A 16,562-nucleotide genomic window follows, 5' to 3' on the forward strand; every position below is an offset into this window, starting at 1 on the left:
TTAGCAGACATTTCTTTTGAAGATTTTTTTTTTTTTTTTTTTACATTTTTTTAAAAGAATAAACTAAAAAAGTGTCAGTAACATGAATAAACTCCACCAACCACTTAAATAACCAAGAACATCCTTAAGCCACTTGTTCTGATATCTTGACGATTTCAAATTCTCAATTGGAAATTTGAACCTAAAATTGCCATCTTTATATTTATTTTTGCCCCCCCACCCTAAAACCACGCACCTTTGCAATCTTGCATTTTGTTTAGTAAGAACTGTTCAGATTCCGTGCACCATGCTTTATTTTTATTTTTTCCCCTGACTGCAGTACAGCGATTAAAGATCTTGAACTCACCCTTTGGTCGTGGTGACGCCACTAGATGGCGCTTGCGCACCGACTTTCCTCCATCGCTTCAGACTTTCTTCAGTACAGCCCTGTTGTATCCCCCCCCCCACCCCCCCCTCTCTCTCTCTCTCTGTCTCTCTCCTCTCTGTGAGCCTGATGGGAAATTTCAAGTCACCTAAATAAAAAGGAAGGTGTAATTAACGCGTCGCGCTATTAATTGCATCTGCTAGAGAGCGGATGAAGGGCACCGGGACGCGCTTTACCCCCTTTTTTTTTTTTTTTTACTACGCGGCCCCTTCAAAAGTTTTCTTGGGAGAGGAGCTGCTTCCTGGTGTCACGCGTCCAAATGGCAGGTCAGGTCAAACGGAGATGATGATGATGATGATGATGATGATGATGATGATGATGATGATGATGATGATGATGATGATGATGATGATGATGATGATGGGGCGGTGATGAGGCAACCGATGTGGGGATGATATAATATAAACCGCGTCTATCCTCATGAAAACCGTTATGGATTAAACACAATCAGGTCAATAAAATCACTTTTCAGCAGAGTTTGGATCGATTAAAGGGCCAACATTCCGGGTTTTTTTTTTTTAACCAATCAAACTACAGATGAGTGATTACACGGTTGAAACAGGAAGTGTGTGTGTTTTTGACTGGATGCCATTGATGAGTGATCGGACAAAAACTCCCACTACTCCTCCACATATAAAGCGGAGCATGTCTCAACGGAACAATTTGATTTCAATTCAAAACAACAACAACAGCAACAACAATAATAATAATAATAATAATAATAATAATAATAATAATAATAATAATAATAATAATAATAATAATAAATATTAGTGCAAATTATGGCACTTTGGAGTTAAAATGAGCAGCTTAAAGTTTTCCCCTTCTTCAGGAAACATTTCAGAGAAGCGGTACTTGTCTGAAAGCAGAGAGCTGGTGCTTAAGAAATGTCTGCTTTTGCCGTTTTACAAGTGTCGATTTTATCCCTGCTGTCCCCCAGAGACGGTCCGTTTAGCCCCGTTTTAAGTTTAGAATTAGTGGCAAATTACGGTCAAGCAAACAAATGACAGAAATCGCTTCTGTCATCATCTCAGACCAGCTGAAATGAGAAGCAGAAAATGCAAAGAATGGCAACAATAATAAAAGGACTTACAATTTTAAGCGGGTCAAAAGCAATCACTGTAGTGGGCCCCTTTCAGTCCTTTCCAGGGGCCACTTTTTGCTCCCCGGGCCCCAGCTTGAAGACCTAATTGAACCCCCCTCTCTCCGGGCCAAAGTCAGTCCGTTTGGAAGCAGAAACATCATCATCAGCTCACAATCATCCAGCCTCATTTTCTCGCAGCCATTAATTCCTCTCAACCGACGGAGCTGCAGCCACAGCATGAACCTGCTGCAGCACCACGAGCATTTCCTGGCTTCATCACTGCGTTCGCTTGAAACAAAAATAAAACAAAACACACACACACACAAAAAAACCCCATGTAGGCTTGACATTGGAAAAAAAAAAGGAGAAGCCTTTTTAATATCAACCTCATTATTTAAAAATGTGCAAGTCCCTTTGTTCATGTGGCGAGTGACGAAACACCAGCAGGCGTTTATCACCTCTGATAGCTCTACCCCAAGTTCATCCAGTGAATATGCCCCAAATAATAATAATAATAATAATAATAATAATAATAATAATAAAAACAAACAGTAAACAGAACAAATCCACAGCGTTGGATTGCTACAGGTCTACATCCCACAAGTTCAGTCAAATCTGATCGTTTCATTAAAGCTACCGAGGAGAGATTCCAGTGATCATTTCTGATGAAACAGGAGAGAGGGGGAAGAAAATGAAAATGAAGGCAAATAAAACAACAAAAAGGAAGGTGGGAATAAAATCCCTGGATATGTATCTTTGCATTTAAACAGAAGAAAAGCGAGCTACTGTTTGGAATTAAAACATATATTTATATGTACATAATAACTCTGTGTCTGACCGGTCCAGGCTGCCTGCCTGCCCTCTGCGTCTCAGTTCAGCTTAAATAGATTCATCTCGTGTTTTTGCGTCACGTAAATAAACTAGAAATGACCCTCAAACGAAACCAAAACAAAGATAGAACAATAAAATCGACTTGCTGTAGCCATACAGTTCCTCCACAATAAAGCAATAATAATAATAATAATAATAACAATAACAACAACAATAATAATAATAATAATATATAACTTTCTCATAAGATGCAAATTTTGGGAATATATTTTAAAATTAGTTGAAAACTAAATGTGCAATATTATTATTATTATTATTATTATTATTATTATTATTGTTATTATTATTTATTATCGAACGCGTCGTTCTGGAACATTTTGATTATTTCCGAGCGTTTTTAAATATCAATAATCTGTCTCGATTCCGGTTCTGTGCTGTGAATTGTTTTTGTTTTCCACTCAGAGTGGACGGGAAGTGACTCAGACCAAAAATGAATTAGCTGACGTTTAGATCGATAACACACGAGCTGCAAATTAAAAATGCGCAAAAAGAAGAAGAAAAATAAACGCATTTGAGAGATAAATTCGAGCGACAAGAAGAGCAGCAGCAAACGCGGGATTCTGAAACTCAATAATGAAAAAAAATGTAAAATAAAATAAATCTAATTGTAAGGGGAAGGGGGAGAATCAAACAAAAACAAAAGTGCCCCAGTGAAAAATAATAATAATATATATATTTTTAAAGGGATACAAATCCATAACTTTTTGTTTAAAGTTGTACAATATTTACAGATTCGAATCCGAATGTTTTCGCTGCCGTCGTATTATTATTATTTATTCGGTTTTTTAATATTTTATTTTGCTGAGATATCTAGAGCCCATCTTGTCGTGGGAAAAGTGCCAGATAGTCCAATCAATCGCCGTGGAGCCTTTTCTTCTTCTCCTCCTCCTCCTCCTCCTCCTCCTTCTTTTTCTTCTTCTACGAGCAGAACAAACGCTTTGGTGGAGGAGATCATGTTATTGAACTGGCTGTGATGGCTGAGGAAAAAAACAGAGCGGTCTCTGTGTTTACGCCGCTAATTGCAGAGGTCGCAGCACGACCAATAATAATAATAATAATAATAATAATAATAATAATAATAATAGATGAGTGGCAGCTGACCTCTGTGCTGTGTGACAGATGGGACTCCACTGGACTGGGGTTGCAGCCTTTTTACTGGCCTCCACTTCACTCCATTAACGCAGCTTTCTGTGACCCCAGTCTGGCCCCCCAGGCCCCCTGCCCTCTCCTCGCCCCCCAGTGGCCCCTTCGCTGCGGGACGCGCAGCCACAAACTAACCCGCTTCTGCACGCAGCAACAACGATGTCGGAGTTGATAGAAAAGTGGAAACTATTCTGCTAGGCTTTTCATCTAAAAAAATACCCCCCTCCCTCTCTGTTTATTTTTATATAGAGATTTTTATTTTATTTTATTTTTTTTTTGGTTTTAATTTTATTGTTATTTTTTTGAGTCAAATATAATTTTGAATACACAACAAGGGGCTACACCTTGAAACCGCGTCGACTCACAGTGCTGGGCATGTGTCCTCGGAGAGCACAAACTGTCCCCCCCCATCCTCCTCTCCACTCCCCCCCCCCCCTCCCTTCATCTCTCACACATTCACTGCAGATATCGTGGAGGTTCTCGCTGCAATCTATTATACATAAAACACTCACTAGATCGTCTCACAGTCCAGTGATTTATATATAACCTCGGGGATAAATAATAATATTAATTAATAATAATAATAAAAAAAACAACAACCGATGAACAAGTCCTGGAGGAGCGGTCCGGTAGAGTTCATTGGACCGGGGTCTGGACCCCGTGGTGCGGCGGCGTGTCCCCGTACACATCCTCGCTGCCCGGCAGCGCTCCTCCGGGAGGGGTCATGCGCTTCTCCTTCTGTCTCCTGTTACAAAACCAAACTCTCACCACTTCTTTCTCCAGGTGAAGACTGTCCGCCAGGCTGATTATTTCCGACGCGGCCGGCTTAGGGCACTTCAAAAAATGGCTCTCCAAAGCTCCCTTTACGCTCACCTCGATCGAGGTCCGTTTTTTCCGTTTCCTGCCCTGCGCCGCGATCTTGTCCAGGCTGGTCGGGCTGCCCGAGGTGGAGTCCGCCTCCTCCAGCCACTTGTTCAACAGCGGCTTCAGTTTGCACATGTTTTTGAAGCTGAGCTGCAGGGCCTCAAACCTGCATATGGTTGTTTGGGAAAACACATTTCCGTACAGGGTCCCCAGGGCGAGTCCCACGTCCGCCTGCGTGAAGCCCAGCTTGATCCTCCGCTGCTTGAACTGCTTGGCGAACTGCTCCAGGTCGTCCGACGTCGGCGTGTCCTCGTCCGAGTGGTCGTGGTGACTCTGCGGCCGGTGCTGGTGCTGGGACGCGGGGTGGCCGTGCTCGTTGAGGTGCGGGCTGTGGTGGTCCTCGTGGCTGTCCCGCAGGTTGTGGTGGTGCATCCCCTGGCCGCTCCCCGGGATCAGCCCGTTGACGCCGAAGCCCGGCTGGGAGTAAATAAGGCTCTGGCCGTTCGTCGTCGCCATGCTCGGTATGTGCGCCGCGGTGGTGGTCCTCCACGCCCGCGCGTCGTGGTGGTTCCCGTGCGCCTGGTGCACCAGGTGCGGCGGCCGCGACTGGTGCTGCAGGCTGCTGCTGGAATTGTGCATCTCCTCCCTGGCGCCCTGCACTGCGGGCTTGATGTCCTGCTCCGCGCCGATGGGGCTCGAGGACCACGGGGTCCCCTCTCCGTGGGACAACGCCGTGATCCACTGGTGCGCGTGGCTGAGCGTGTGGCTGTTGCTCTGCAGCGGGTAGTCGCTCTGCAACAAGCTCTGCGCGTCCCGGTACGCCGTGGCTTGCTGCATGCCGCCGGGCTCCGAGTGCACGATGGATGCGCTGGAGGTGAGGATGCTGTAGTGGTTAGACGCTGCGGTCGCCATGACTCCCGGAGCCGGACTGGTCGCTCTTATTAAAGGAACCTCGCATTTGACAGATCCGCTCCTGCCCATAGGCGGCTCCCAGGCGCTCTGCCAAGTGGACGCCGAGGCGCACCTGGACTCCGCGCCGCCCCCGTCGCTCATTGGGCGTCCAGGAATGATGGACACGGTTGCCAGGGGCAACGGCGCGCGGATTGGCTCGGCGGGAGCCTCAACGAACGCAGCCTTGTTTTGCCGGAGAGGTGCGAGTTGTTCGAGGCTCCTGTGGAAGCGGAGAGCCGGAGTGCGGCGCGAGGAGACGGAGCTCCGGGATCTGCAGGTGCGGCTGTAAGATCCAGTTGATTTACTCTGGCAGTCAGTTTTTTTTATCCGGACTCAGACTACAGGTAGTCGAGCTCCAGCTGCGGGGATTTCCTCTAATGCAGAGAGCAGATTTATTTTTGCTGGTTAAGGTGTTGTTGTGCGCACCAGTTTAGATCGTGAAAATGTGATTATTTTAGCCATGCTTATTGGAGTTGAGACCAGTTAGTTGCACATTTATGTCATCTTTATTTGTATATTGTAACAAGTTGAATTTTCTTTTTGGAACAATTTTGATATTTTATCACTGCAGGCTGGTTGAATTATTAGGAATTTAGACCGTTTTATTTGTGCAGTGTTGCTTATTTAGTTGTGTAAAAATTCACAACAGCATTTCTCCGTACAAATCATCATTTCGACTTCTTTAAACGAATGGAATCAAACTATTAGTTTAAAGATGTAAACTGCTAGTTTACTAACTATTTAGTTTAACTAGGGATTATTTTTTATATAAATGCTTAACTACTAATTAGCCGAAAAAGGCAAATAAATGTTTTTTTGTTGTTGTTGTCGTTTCTGGATTAACAACACTTTGAGAAAATGCTAACAACGTATGTTAGAGATGCAACCAAATAAAATTTGCCACTATTTTTTGGTTCCATAAACACAATCAACGCAGTAACATGTAATTAAAACGGCAGGTTTTAAGTTTAAGAAGAAAACGAGCTATAGATTGAATGAAGAACCAATTCTCGCTTTCTGTTGAATTTAATACACTTGATAAACAAACTGCTGCGGGTTTTTTTTCTCTTGCATGTCCTCACGGGGGAACGAGCGTCAGGTCTGAAAGGAAACCGGAAATCATCCGGGAAAAGAATATCTAGCGTGTTGTAACAAAAAAAAATGCTGTTTTTTTAAAATATGAATAAATATATTTTCACTACAGAAGACGTCTATTCCTAATTTAGTGATGAGCAGTTTGTGAAACAGCATTCCCAGATTAAATAACGCCCACCTCATAATCATGTCACCGTTCATTTTTAGGCTGAGGAAAATCTCCGGACTCCTAAAGTTCTGATATTGTTCAGTGGATATTTCTCAGAGATGCTCAGCCGCTCTCTGTAAACAAACTGAGCTCAACCAATCAACTTAAAGCTCTAGTGGGCGGGGCTACAGGCTTGGCACGCAGTAGAAATATCACTGCTTTACTGCGTACATGTGTAAGTTGATCTGGTTGCTTTTAACTCGAACAGAAAAGCAACACTTATTCAGACTTCCACTAACATGGTCTGATACTTTGATTATGAGACATAAAGTCAATCCTTGTCAAAGTTATCTTGTGACGTTTATCGGCTGGTTGTTATTTGCAAGTGAAATACCAGTAGAGGCAAATTTGTCTTTATAGGGAAAAGTGTGACAGCCTTCTTTCAGGCAGCTGACTGGCAGTGTGCAGCAACAGGCGGGGGAAGGGCCGTGCTATTCTCATGTATGATCCAGAGAAAAGTGTCTGGCATTTCAGTAACGCGGACTTGAAACGTAGCAGTTTGGAAATGACGACTTTTGAAAAACTTGCCGTACACCCTGATGCCAGGAGCCCAAGAAAAAGAAAAAGTAACTTTGAGCTGAGTTTAAGTGTCACGTGTGATATGAATAGTTAATATTTCTTGATTTTAAAAAAATGAAATAAGACAGTAAATGAAGACTTGAGGCGTCTTAAATATGTTTGCAGCTCTTTAAGGATATGTTGTGGGATTGTTACAAAGGTTGTGCAAAAGTGACTATCAGCAGGAAAGAAAAGTCAGTGAATTTGTTCCCGTGTCCTCTAGAGAACTGCTGGAGACGCAGTAGTGAGTCCAAAGGCTTGCTCATCGTCCAACAAAGTGAAAACAGACAGAGGTGAACAGAAGGATTAAGTCCAAGCTAAGGCCTCCAGTCCGGGGCACGGAGGGCAAGCCTCCATCACCGTCCCAGCTGTCGCTGCCCCCGGTGTCAGCTTCAGGGACCAGGACTTTGTCCAGAGAGGGGACATTCCTGGCCCACTGCTGCTGGTTGCCATAGGGAGAGGTAAATGAAACAACAGCAGTTGCATCACCGCTGATGCCTCTCCCCCCGCCCCACTCCAAACCACGACTGTCTAAAGGCCTCTATTTAGAGAGGCTCTGTGCTGCGGGGACAAAGCCTTTGCATGGATAAAGGAGGGAGGAGTGAGGAACGCAGGCCCCCAAAAGAAAGAAAAAAAGAAAGAAAGAAAGGACTAGAAGAGCTGAAAAAGATGAGATTATGTCTCTCCTCAGAGCTGCTCCTCACTCTGCTGAGGGATAAATCAGAACCGAACAGAAACTTAATATTTTGTGACCAGAAGCAGATTTCAACTTTACAACTTCTGGGTGTTGTCACCGGTTTAGATTTAAAGGCGCGGATACGTCCTACCAGTACGGACGCAATTAAAAAGCACCGTAGGTTGGGTCTGGCCTACAACAATTCACTTCCCGCCAGATATAACGTTATTACCTAGTGGCTACAAATTAAACCAATAAATCAGCCCATACACTTCCCAATATCCCCAATTTATAACTTTCTCGCCATGCAAATGACTGAAACTGTAATTAAACATTTTATTTAATAACGTGGACCGGCAGTAAAATTAAAAGGCAATAAAAAAGCAATCAAAGAAATACTTTTGCAAAAAAAAAAAAAAAAATTCCAAAGTGTTCAGGGAACACACAAAAGCCTATATATTAAAGATTCACACTCACAAATCATTTTCAGCCATGTTAATTTATTCAACAAAATAAAATTAAAAAGTTCACACAAGGACACATGTCAAATGTGCAGACGGGAACATGAGAACAATGTTCTCAAGATTCAGGTGCACCGGGTTCGGTTCTCTCTGACCCGGAATGGATTGTTTTATCATCCATGTGCTGGTTGACGGCGTTCCTAAAAAAATGTTATGGTTGCTTTGAAAGCTGTTTATTTTTAGGTGACCAGGGGGGACAATTTGAATCTGTATTTATTTTTTAAATACTATAACACTGCAAATTATAACTGTATTTGGTTGAGAAAGTTTGATAAATACAACCATAGATGCCTAATGTATCAATTATGATACCAAACAGATGGAAATTAAAGGCAACTTTTTGTAAGAAGCATCAAATAAAGAGTTCAAATGAAAAGTATTACTTTCTGAATATTATCTTTTGCCTAATGCTTTGAAAGCACCTTTGATCATAGCTATAAAATGCAACAACTTAGAAGAGGCAGTTGTTATTTGTAGCATGTTGGGTTCTTTGGTTCTGCTTTTTCGTGACCAGGGTGGATGATTTTAATCTTAATAGGAGCTATAAGTGTCACGATTACAAATTTTGACAGACGATAACTTGTCCCAGAGGATATCGCGATAAACGATAGTATTGTTGTTTTGAGACCACCTTCAAGTAATATAATGGTGACGGCATGACAACGCAAGAGCACATTCCCGTAAATCAATAAACTTTAAATTTTAACGAACATTCAACACGGGAACTGGAAGACATTTTAAACATCCGAAATAAATAAACAAAACAAGAGAAACAACAAATAAGATGAATCATGAAGATTCTATAAACAAAATTGTCCTTCAAAAGAATGGCTAGTTGAGACCAAAGCATCAAACTGAAAACCAATTTTGCTAGAAGGAAAGAGAGAAAAAGAAATTATTGAGATTTTTTAAATTCACCATGCGACTAAATGATTTATTGTTTATTGTGAGGCCTTGATATAATCGTCTTCATCTCAATAGCACAGAACGCATCATTTTTCCCCCCCGTTTTTGATTGGATCAAATGTACAGTGGTTAATGCTGCTTAACTGTGTAGTTTTTAAAGGCAAACTAAAAATCTCCGTTTGGTTGGGAGAGTTTGATAAATACAGCCACACATGCCTAATGTATCAATTATGATACAAACAGAGAAATTAAAGGCGACCCCTCAACTTCTAGTTCGGAGAATCAAATGCAGATTTCAAATTGGAACTATGTTGCTTTCTGAATACAATTTATCGTATCAGACTTTAAAAGGCTGACTATATTTATAGCTATAAACTGCAATAATTTACTACATTATTATTTTAAAGGCGCGTGTTGACAAAAAAATGACAAGAAATGCAAATATGCTGTAAATTCCCAGTACCTGTCATAAATTAAGTACATCTTTATAGCGAGCATAAACATCATTACGATGTTTACAGCAGTAATACATGCACACTCTGTGATTTAAAGTGGATAATGAGGATCAAGAGAGTAACGCACACAAAATGGTCCTATTCCACGTAAAGCCGAGCTCTTTAATGAAAGATTTGTGATTGGGCCTTTAATGGATCTCATTTCATAGGCTAATAATCCTTTATAGATGTGGCTCCAGCTGCACTGACGGCTCACGCAGCCGCCAGGATTTAAGTTATGCCGCGGCGGAAAGTTTCCGGGCACGGCTCGGTCATTCATTCTGCTAATATTCCACATTATTGTGGCGTAACATTGAAATCGGCCAAATCAAAAGAACATTGTGGTAATTAGGCTGTAATTCGAGGAATTACCACATCGCCACACAGGCTTAAACAGTCGTGTTGGGAGAAACGCGAAGCACATTATTTTAATGGCGTAATATGCAAACTACGGCTCGTTTCAATTACACGGCTTAACAATGCATAAACGATGCGAGCCTTGTTATTTGGACTTCGGGGTCTGCTGTTATTCAGTCGCTCGGAAGGGCCAACGATGGGGGCCCTCCTCCCAGGCACCGGGGTGCCGAGCTGCTGCCAAGCTACATTTAAGGGAGTGAAGTGAACGGTGGGGAATGTAAGCGTTAAATTAACAGTAGGATAATTATATGACCCGTGTGCTGTAAAGATTCAATTTCTAACACTCTAATTAGGCGACTGTCTCCCCCATACATCAGCTCACATCCCTCTGCCAGTTTCTCACCCGAAAACGTCCTGCGAGCGGAAATAATTAGATTTTATTAAGACACAGCTCGGGTAATAAAGGAAATCAAAGGCTGGGGCTGGTTGGACATGAGATGTTTTCAGAATCGTCGACTTCCTCCTCACACGACTCGGCCCAGAGAATCCAAGGTGGAGGCTTTTTGAATATGGAGCAACTAGACTGTGATTGGACTGTGGAGTCCATGAAAAGACTAACACTTCTGTAAGGTTTTATTTAATGTTTTTTACTGATATGATGCAGAGAAAGGTAGCAGAATGCTACTGACCGGCTTCACAGAAGAAGCCTTGTTGTAGGGTGGTCATGTTATCTAAATTTTAACATGTTTCTCCTGTTGTGTCCACAAAACAGCATTCATGCTAAAGACGCTCAACACGTCAAAACGTCGAGACAACAAGGTTTATGGTCACAGTTGAAGAAAATAAGTTTTATTCATATCTAAGCATCTGTAATCAGTAGTAAAAATCACAATAATCCAAAGGCTTCCACCAGTAAGGTCTCTAATAATCACTAAAACTGACTGAGCTGACTCTGAAAGGAGGAATGAGGCACAACTACACAAAACAATTCGTTTTGATACGTTTGCCCAAAAATATCTTAAAACTGCAATCAAGCATATTAGTTTGTAAGAGCAACAATAGGAAAACTCTTAACAAGATTCGCTACATTATTAGCTGCGTTATTAACAACTTTGTAACAAGCCAAACTTTCAAGTAAGGCTGATATGGCTTTATGGATCCCATTATTAAACAAATATCAACTTAGTGAACGTTAAGAATTTAACAGTTTATATAGTTTTAAGTATTTCGCTTGTGTCCACCTTTGACACGTTGCTTAGCAACAGCGCTAATGCTAAAGACAAAGCTGCTAGCATGCTAACCTTCGTTATGCGTCTCAGCTGTTGTTTTATTGAAAAGATTAGCGTAATAAATTATACGAGAGACATACAAAATGTTTGTACTATTTCAGTAACGGTTCGTGGCTCTATCATTATGAACCAATTCTTGCTTTTTGGTTGTTGTTTGTTTTGTTTTTTTTCCAGGATGGACAAACCCTTTGAACAAAATCATCATAATAATTAGAATTTAATAACATTTTGTTCTGTTTGGATTTCATTAATCTTTCAGTTGTTACATTTACATAATACCAATTTGGTATAATTGATTAAAATCTACCAGACTAAAATGCATGCAAATTTCTTTTCTGTGTTGAATTCTAGCAGCAATTTCTTTTTTTTAAATGTAAATGCTAAACATCTTAGTATTCATTGCTGTTGTTTGGGCTGGCTGCAAAGATTCTAGTTTTCTTTTTCTATACATGCAACTTTAACATTTAGTCATGTAATTCTGTTTCTACTTCTTTCAATATTCACTGTTTGAGCACAGAACGTGTGAACCGGTACACATCACATGTCCATCTGCCTCTAAAAGTTTTATTATTATTATTATTATTATTTCAGACCAACATGCTTGCATCTCAGTCATTTTCTCCCTGTTTCAGGTCTTACATAATGGGAAGGCGGCCGACCCACGCCTTTCATCTTTACTGTAATTGTTGTGTGCATCAAAGATGGGGAGATTGACGGGGCTGCATGGGAGGATTAATACAGTGGGTGAGTGACGACATACTGAGCTGTTCGGTCAGGACGGAGGGAGATGGAGGAGGGGGATGGGGATGAGCTGATAAAAAAAAAAAAAAAAAAAAAGTAGGAGAGGACAAAAAGTGGGGAGAGAGTTAACGAGAGGGAGAGCATTAATTGTGCGCTTTGTGCCGGGGCTCTTTTGCTGAGTGTGGCTGTCGAGGTGCGGGCGCTCACCCCTCCAGCAGCCCGCCGTGATCTGAACCAGCTCTCAGGCTGCTGTATTCCAATGCAATTAGGCCACTCAAAGGCCTGCTTAAAGCTGCACCCCCACTACACACACACACACACACACTCAAATAGCAACAGCCCCCCCACCCCCCGCCCCCTTCCATTGTAGCAGGGAGGTGTATTCTGTCGCTCTTTGAGGCCCCTGGATGAAGAGACCACCCCGGGGAGCAGAAAAGAAGCACATTTCTCTCCACTTTTCACTCCTTTTTTTCCTTGTGCATCTATCTATCCATCTATCCATCTATCCATCTATCTATCTATCTATCTATCTATCTATCTATCTATCTATCTATCTATCTATCTATCTATCTATCTATCTATCTATCTATCTATCTATCTATCTATCTATCTATCTATCTATCTATCTATCAGACACGGAGCACGCTCGCTCCTCCAAAGAGACGCAACTTGGAGTTAGTGCGCCGGATGAGACAAAAGAAGCAGAGCGACGGGGCATTACTATGATGGATGTCATTGTGGGACTGCTTTAGCAATATCGCTTCCCCTCTCCCTCTTTCATTATTCATGCAGCCCTATATTTCAACAAGTGGTGTGGGCCATGCAGCTCACCAGCTATAGTCCCCACAGGCTTCGGCACCGCGTACCCCCTCTGCCCCCCACCACCACCTCCCCATCACACACACCCTACCACTCGCCTTTCCATCCCCTTTAACAGAGAGCTCCTCGCAATCTCTTGGCAGAGTTTCACTGTGTCGTTCCCCAGAAAGCATTTAAAGCAGATTACAAACCTGACGCTACACCTCCCCAATAAAAGAAGAGAGAGAGAGAAAGACAGAGAGAGAGAGAGAGAGATAGTGAGGAGAGGAAGAAAAAAACCTGGCACATTAACACCTGCAATACTGCTCAATGGCATCAGCAGATTAACGAGGTAATCCACACAATGAGGCCTTTGATTCGTGTGGTTTGGCAGGCAGCAACGCCAGGCATAATGCACACTGTTATTCCAGTCTGTCCCAGTGCAAGAGAAACCTGGCACAAGCCATTTCCTTTTTTTTTTTTTTTTTTTTTTGTCTTTTCATCAAGACAAGCTTTTGAAGAATTTTCCATCTCGTGCATCTGGTGCTTCTATAGCCTGAATCCTTGTTGGGAGAAATAACCTGCTGGCTGCTCCCCGTGGCACAAGCTTCTTCATTTTTTTTTTCTTTTCTGCGGGGCTCTTTAAACAAGAAGCCTCCCCCCGAACACACACACACACACCCACACACACTCTTCAGCACCATTCCCCCCCTGCATAAGGACGTGCGTGTTCGCGTGCTCCAGCCAGATATCGCGGTGCCATCGCTCATGTGCGGCTCGATTAGCCCCACGTGCCTCGTTCGTCAGACGCGGAGGCAGAAGCAGATGGCGGGAGCCGCGCCGTGTTACCACGCCGCAGCACTATGTAACGCTGCGCTAATTGAAACATCAATACCAGCCTGTCAATACTTTACAAAACACCACGAGCAACCTGACCCGCACTTGACTGATACGAGATTGAGACGACTTGATAAAAAAACAACAACAAACAACAACAACAACAAAATGCTATTGTATAGTAGAAGAAAAACTAAAGAACTTTTTTTTTCCCCCTGTAAAGTTTTTTTTTCCTTCTTCCAAATATTCCACCAGCAGCTAGGAAGATATCTTCCCTCCATCGCATCTCTCTCACCCCTCGTGGCACATTTTTAATGAATTGATTAAAAAAAAAAAAAAAAAAAAGGAAGAAAAAGTTGAGGGAGCGGCCACGCGGCTCTGATCGGTAATTCGACGCCATCGAAAACTCAGCGGAGAACAGAGAGAAATTAGGCGGCTAGGAATTAATTTGTTATTTGTCCAGCTCAATGAGGAGTGACGCAGCCTCCTAAATGAACGGGTAATCCATTTCTTATTGCTGCCAAGCTGAATTCACCCTTCACTGAAGTGGAAAAAGACAAACATATCGCTCGCTAACCCTTCGCAACTCGCAGAGGCGAACTGAGGAGCGTTGAAACCTTTCCCTCAAACTATTTTCTTTCTTTCTTTCTTTCTTGGCGGGAGTGGGAGAAAGGATTGGTGTGTTTGTGTGCAGTTTGGACAGGTGGGAAAGGGGATTGGGTAAAGAAGTTACAAGCAATAATCACAGCTGACACAGGGGTCACACACAGTAGAAAATACAAGTCGATTCCTGATCAATTGGCTTGCTGCACAGAGGAAAACAACAGTCTTTATTTAATCTTGTTCCATGTTGTGTCTTCTACTCCCTGCTCCGTACTACACCCTCCCAACATCCTCCTTTTTCTTATTACAGAGCTTCAGCCTAGTGGTTCTGATTGGTCCAATTGGTCCGTCTTCGTGGCGACACCCTTTGACTCTTTTGATGGTAAGGACCAGTTCTGTCTGTCCATCTTCTTCCTTTCGGTTCTGTTTTCGTCGCGAGAACAGGTCTGGACATCTGCTGACCATCTGATGGACGTAGCTGTGGAGAAAAAAAAAGTGACAATCATTCTAATCATATGTGCATATGGAGCCCCAGGATTCGCGAGAGTTAGGGACCATAGTTGACCGAAAACAGAGGCAATATAGAAATACTTAGATGCCTCTGAAATGATAAGAGTTGCCTGTTTTAATAGTTCAAACATAAAATGTACCTTAATGTGCCTTAATACACACAGTAGAAGCATTTTGGCAATACCACAGGAGCTTGGTTAGCTAACACTAACATTCAGTGCCAATGAAGGGACATAGTGCTTCTTCTTTGGCTGATTTGTAAACCCCGACCTATTGTGTCAAGCAGCAATGTGCCTTGGCATTTCAGCTTCCCAAGGTGGATTTCTTTCCAATATTTTAGTTACGTTCCACCAAAAAATGGACCAAAACGGAAGTGCCAATAGACGGGGGCTCAAACAAATTAGTTGTTTGTAAAGTTATGTGCAATAAAGTGGAAAGGTACAGGGTATAACTACTGTACACACGAGCCAAACGAAGCCAAGAAGACCAAAAAAAAACTAACAACAACAAAGCAACTGAGATCTGTCAGCACTTAGAATCAGCTGCGATCAGCTGGTTTAATGTTAACTCATTAATATAAACTGGTTTCTTGTTAGCAAAGTATTGGACAGACAGATAGGAAATCTTCATAAAAAAGAAAGTCGCACCGTTGCAAAACATTTGGACGGCAATGGTGGGGGGATGTCTTGCTAAACCTCTGAATATTCCAGCGAATGCTCGTTGGGGCCATAATCTAGAAGAGGAGAAGTTCAACATAAAGCAGACACAGCCAGGCGTCTCTCATAGGATTTCTGATGGAAAAGTCAAAAGAGTTGTCCAAGAGCCAAGAAGCATTAACAGTGAGACCCTGAAATAGCAGGCACAGTTTTACCTGGAGATTGAGGCTTAAGCTAAACTCTTTGCACAAACCATTGTTGGAGGAAGAACCATGTTAGAAGGGAAGTTTGAAGGCAGGAACATGATAGTGTGGGTCATCTTATAACATGTGCTACTGCCAGACCTTCAAATAAATGAATGGAGGATGAATGGATAAATGTACCAGGACAACTTGGATATACATTTGAAGATGACTTCCAAGGAAGACGATGGAAAGAGAGTTGTTAAGGTTAAAAAAAAAACATATTTAAGACATTTATGTAAGTGTATTAGATACTTATTCCCTGTTCCACTACATGTTTTGACCATAACTTTATTTCTAAGCTAATTTGCTTTGTTTGTTTATGTGTGGATTACTTGGGTCGTTGCTGAGAACTGGAGAAAATTTCATGCCAGTAGCCCCATTTGAAATATATTTACTGAGAACAATGTTGACGTGTCCAATACATATTTTACCCACTGTATATGTTATAATAAATCAGTCGATGCTAGTCTACATTTAGTCTGTAAAAAGGATTTTATAGCAACGTCAGGACGTCTGTAGGATCCACCAACTTAAATTTAAGACTTTTTAAGACCACTCTGAATGGAATTTATGACCTGTAAATAAGTCATATAGCTTAACAACAGAAGTGAATCAATGACAAAGACCAACATCGCCCAGTTAACTGGTGGTAATTTAGCGTTTTCTTACCCATTATGGACTTGAATAAGCTCATTAGCTAGCTAGCGAAGG

General features: G+C 42.2%; 2 protein-coding genes across 2 annotated transcripts in view; both read right to left on the reverse strand.

The window, feature by feature from the left end:
- Window positions 1-3,987: 3,987 nt before the first annotated feature.
- Window positions 3,988-5,625, reverse strand: pou3f2 (POU class 3 homeobox 2). Its single transcript, XM_005816674.3, has one exon. It carries the CDS (start codon window positions 5,457-5,459, stop codon window positions 4,179-4,181), a length of 1,281 nt encoding a protein of 426 aa, XP_005816731.2. The 5' UTR covers window positions 5,460-5,625; the 3' UTR covers window positions 3,988-4,178.
- A 9,134-nt stretch (window positions 5,626-14,759) lies between these two features.
- The window catches only part of LOC106699876 (furin-like protease kpc-1), a 205,410-nt gene continuing 203,607 nt past the window's right edge, over window positions 14,760-16,562 (reverse strand). The window contains exon 21 of the mRNA XM_023330651.1: window positions 14,760-14,918. Coding sequence (XP_023186419.1) covers window positions 14,760-14,918 — 159 coding nt within the window. The remainder of the gene's footprint in view (window positions 14,919-16,562) is intronic.

Source organism: Xiphophorus maculatus, chromosome 3 (genome assembly GCF_002775205.1).
Source record: "Xiphophorus maculatus strain JP 163 A chromosome 3, X_maculatus-5.0-male, whole genome shotgun sequence".
In the NCBI taxonomy this organism is placed as follows: Eukaryota; Metazoa; Chordata; class Actinopteri; order Cyprinodontiformes; family Poeciliidae; genus Xiphophorus; species Xiphophorus maculatus.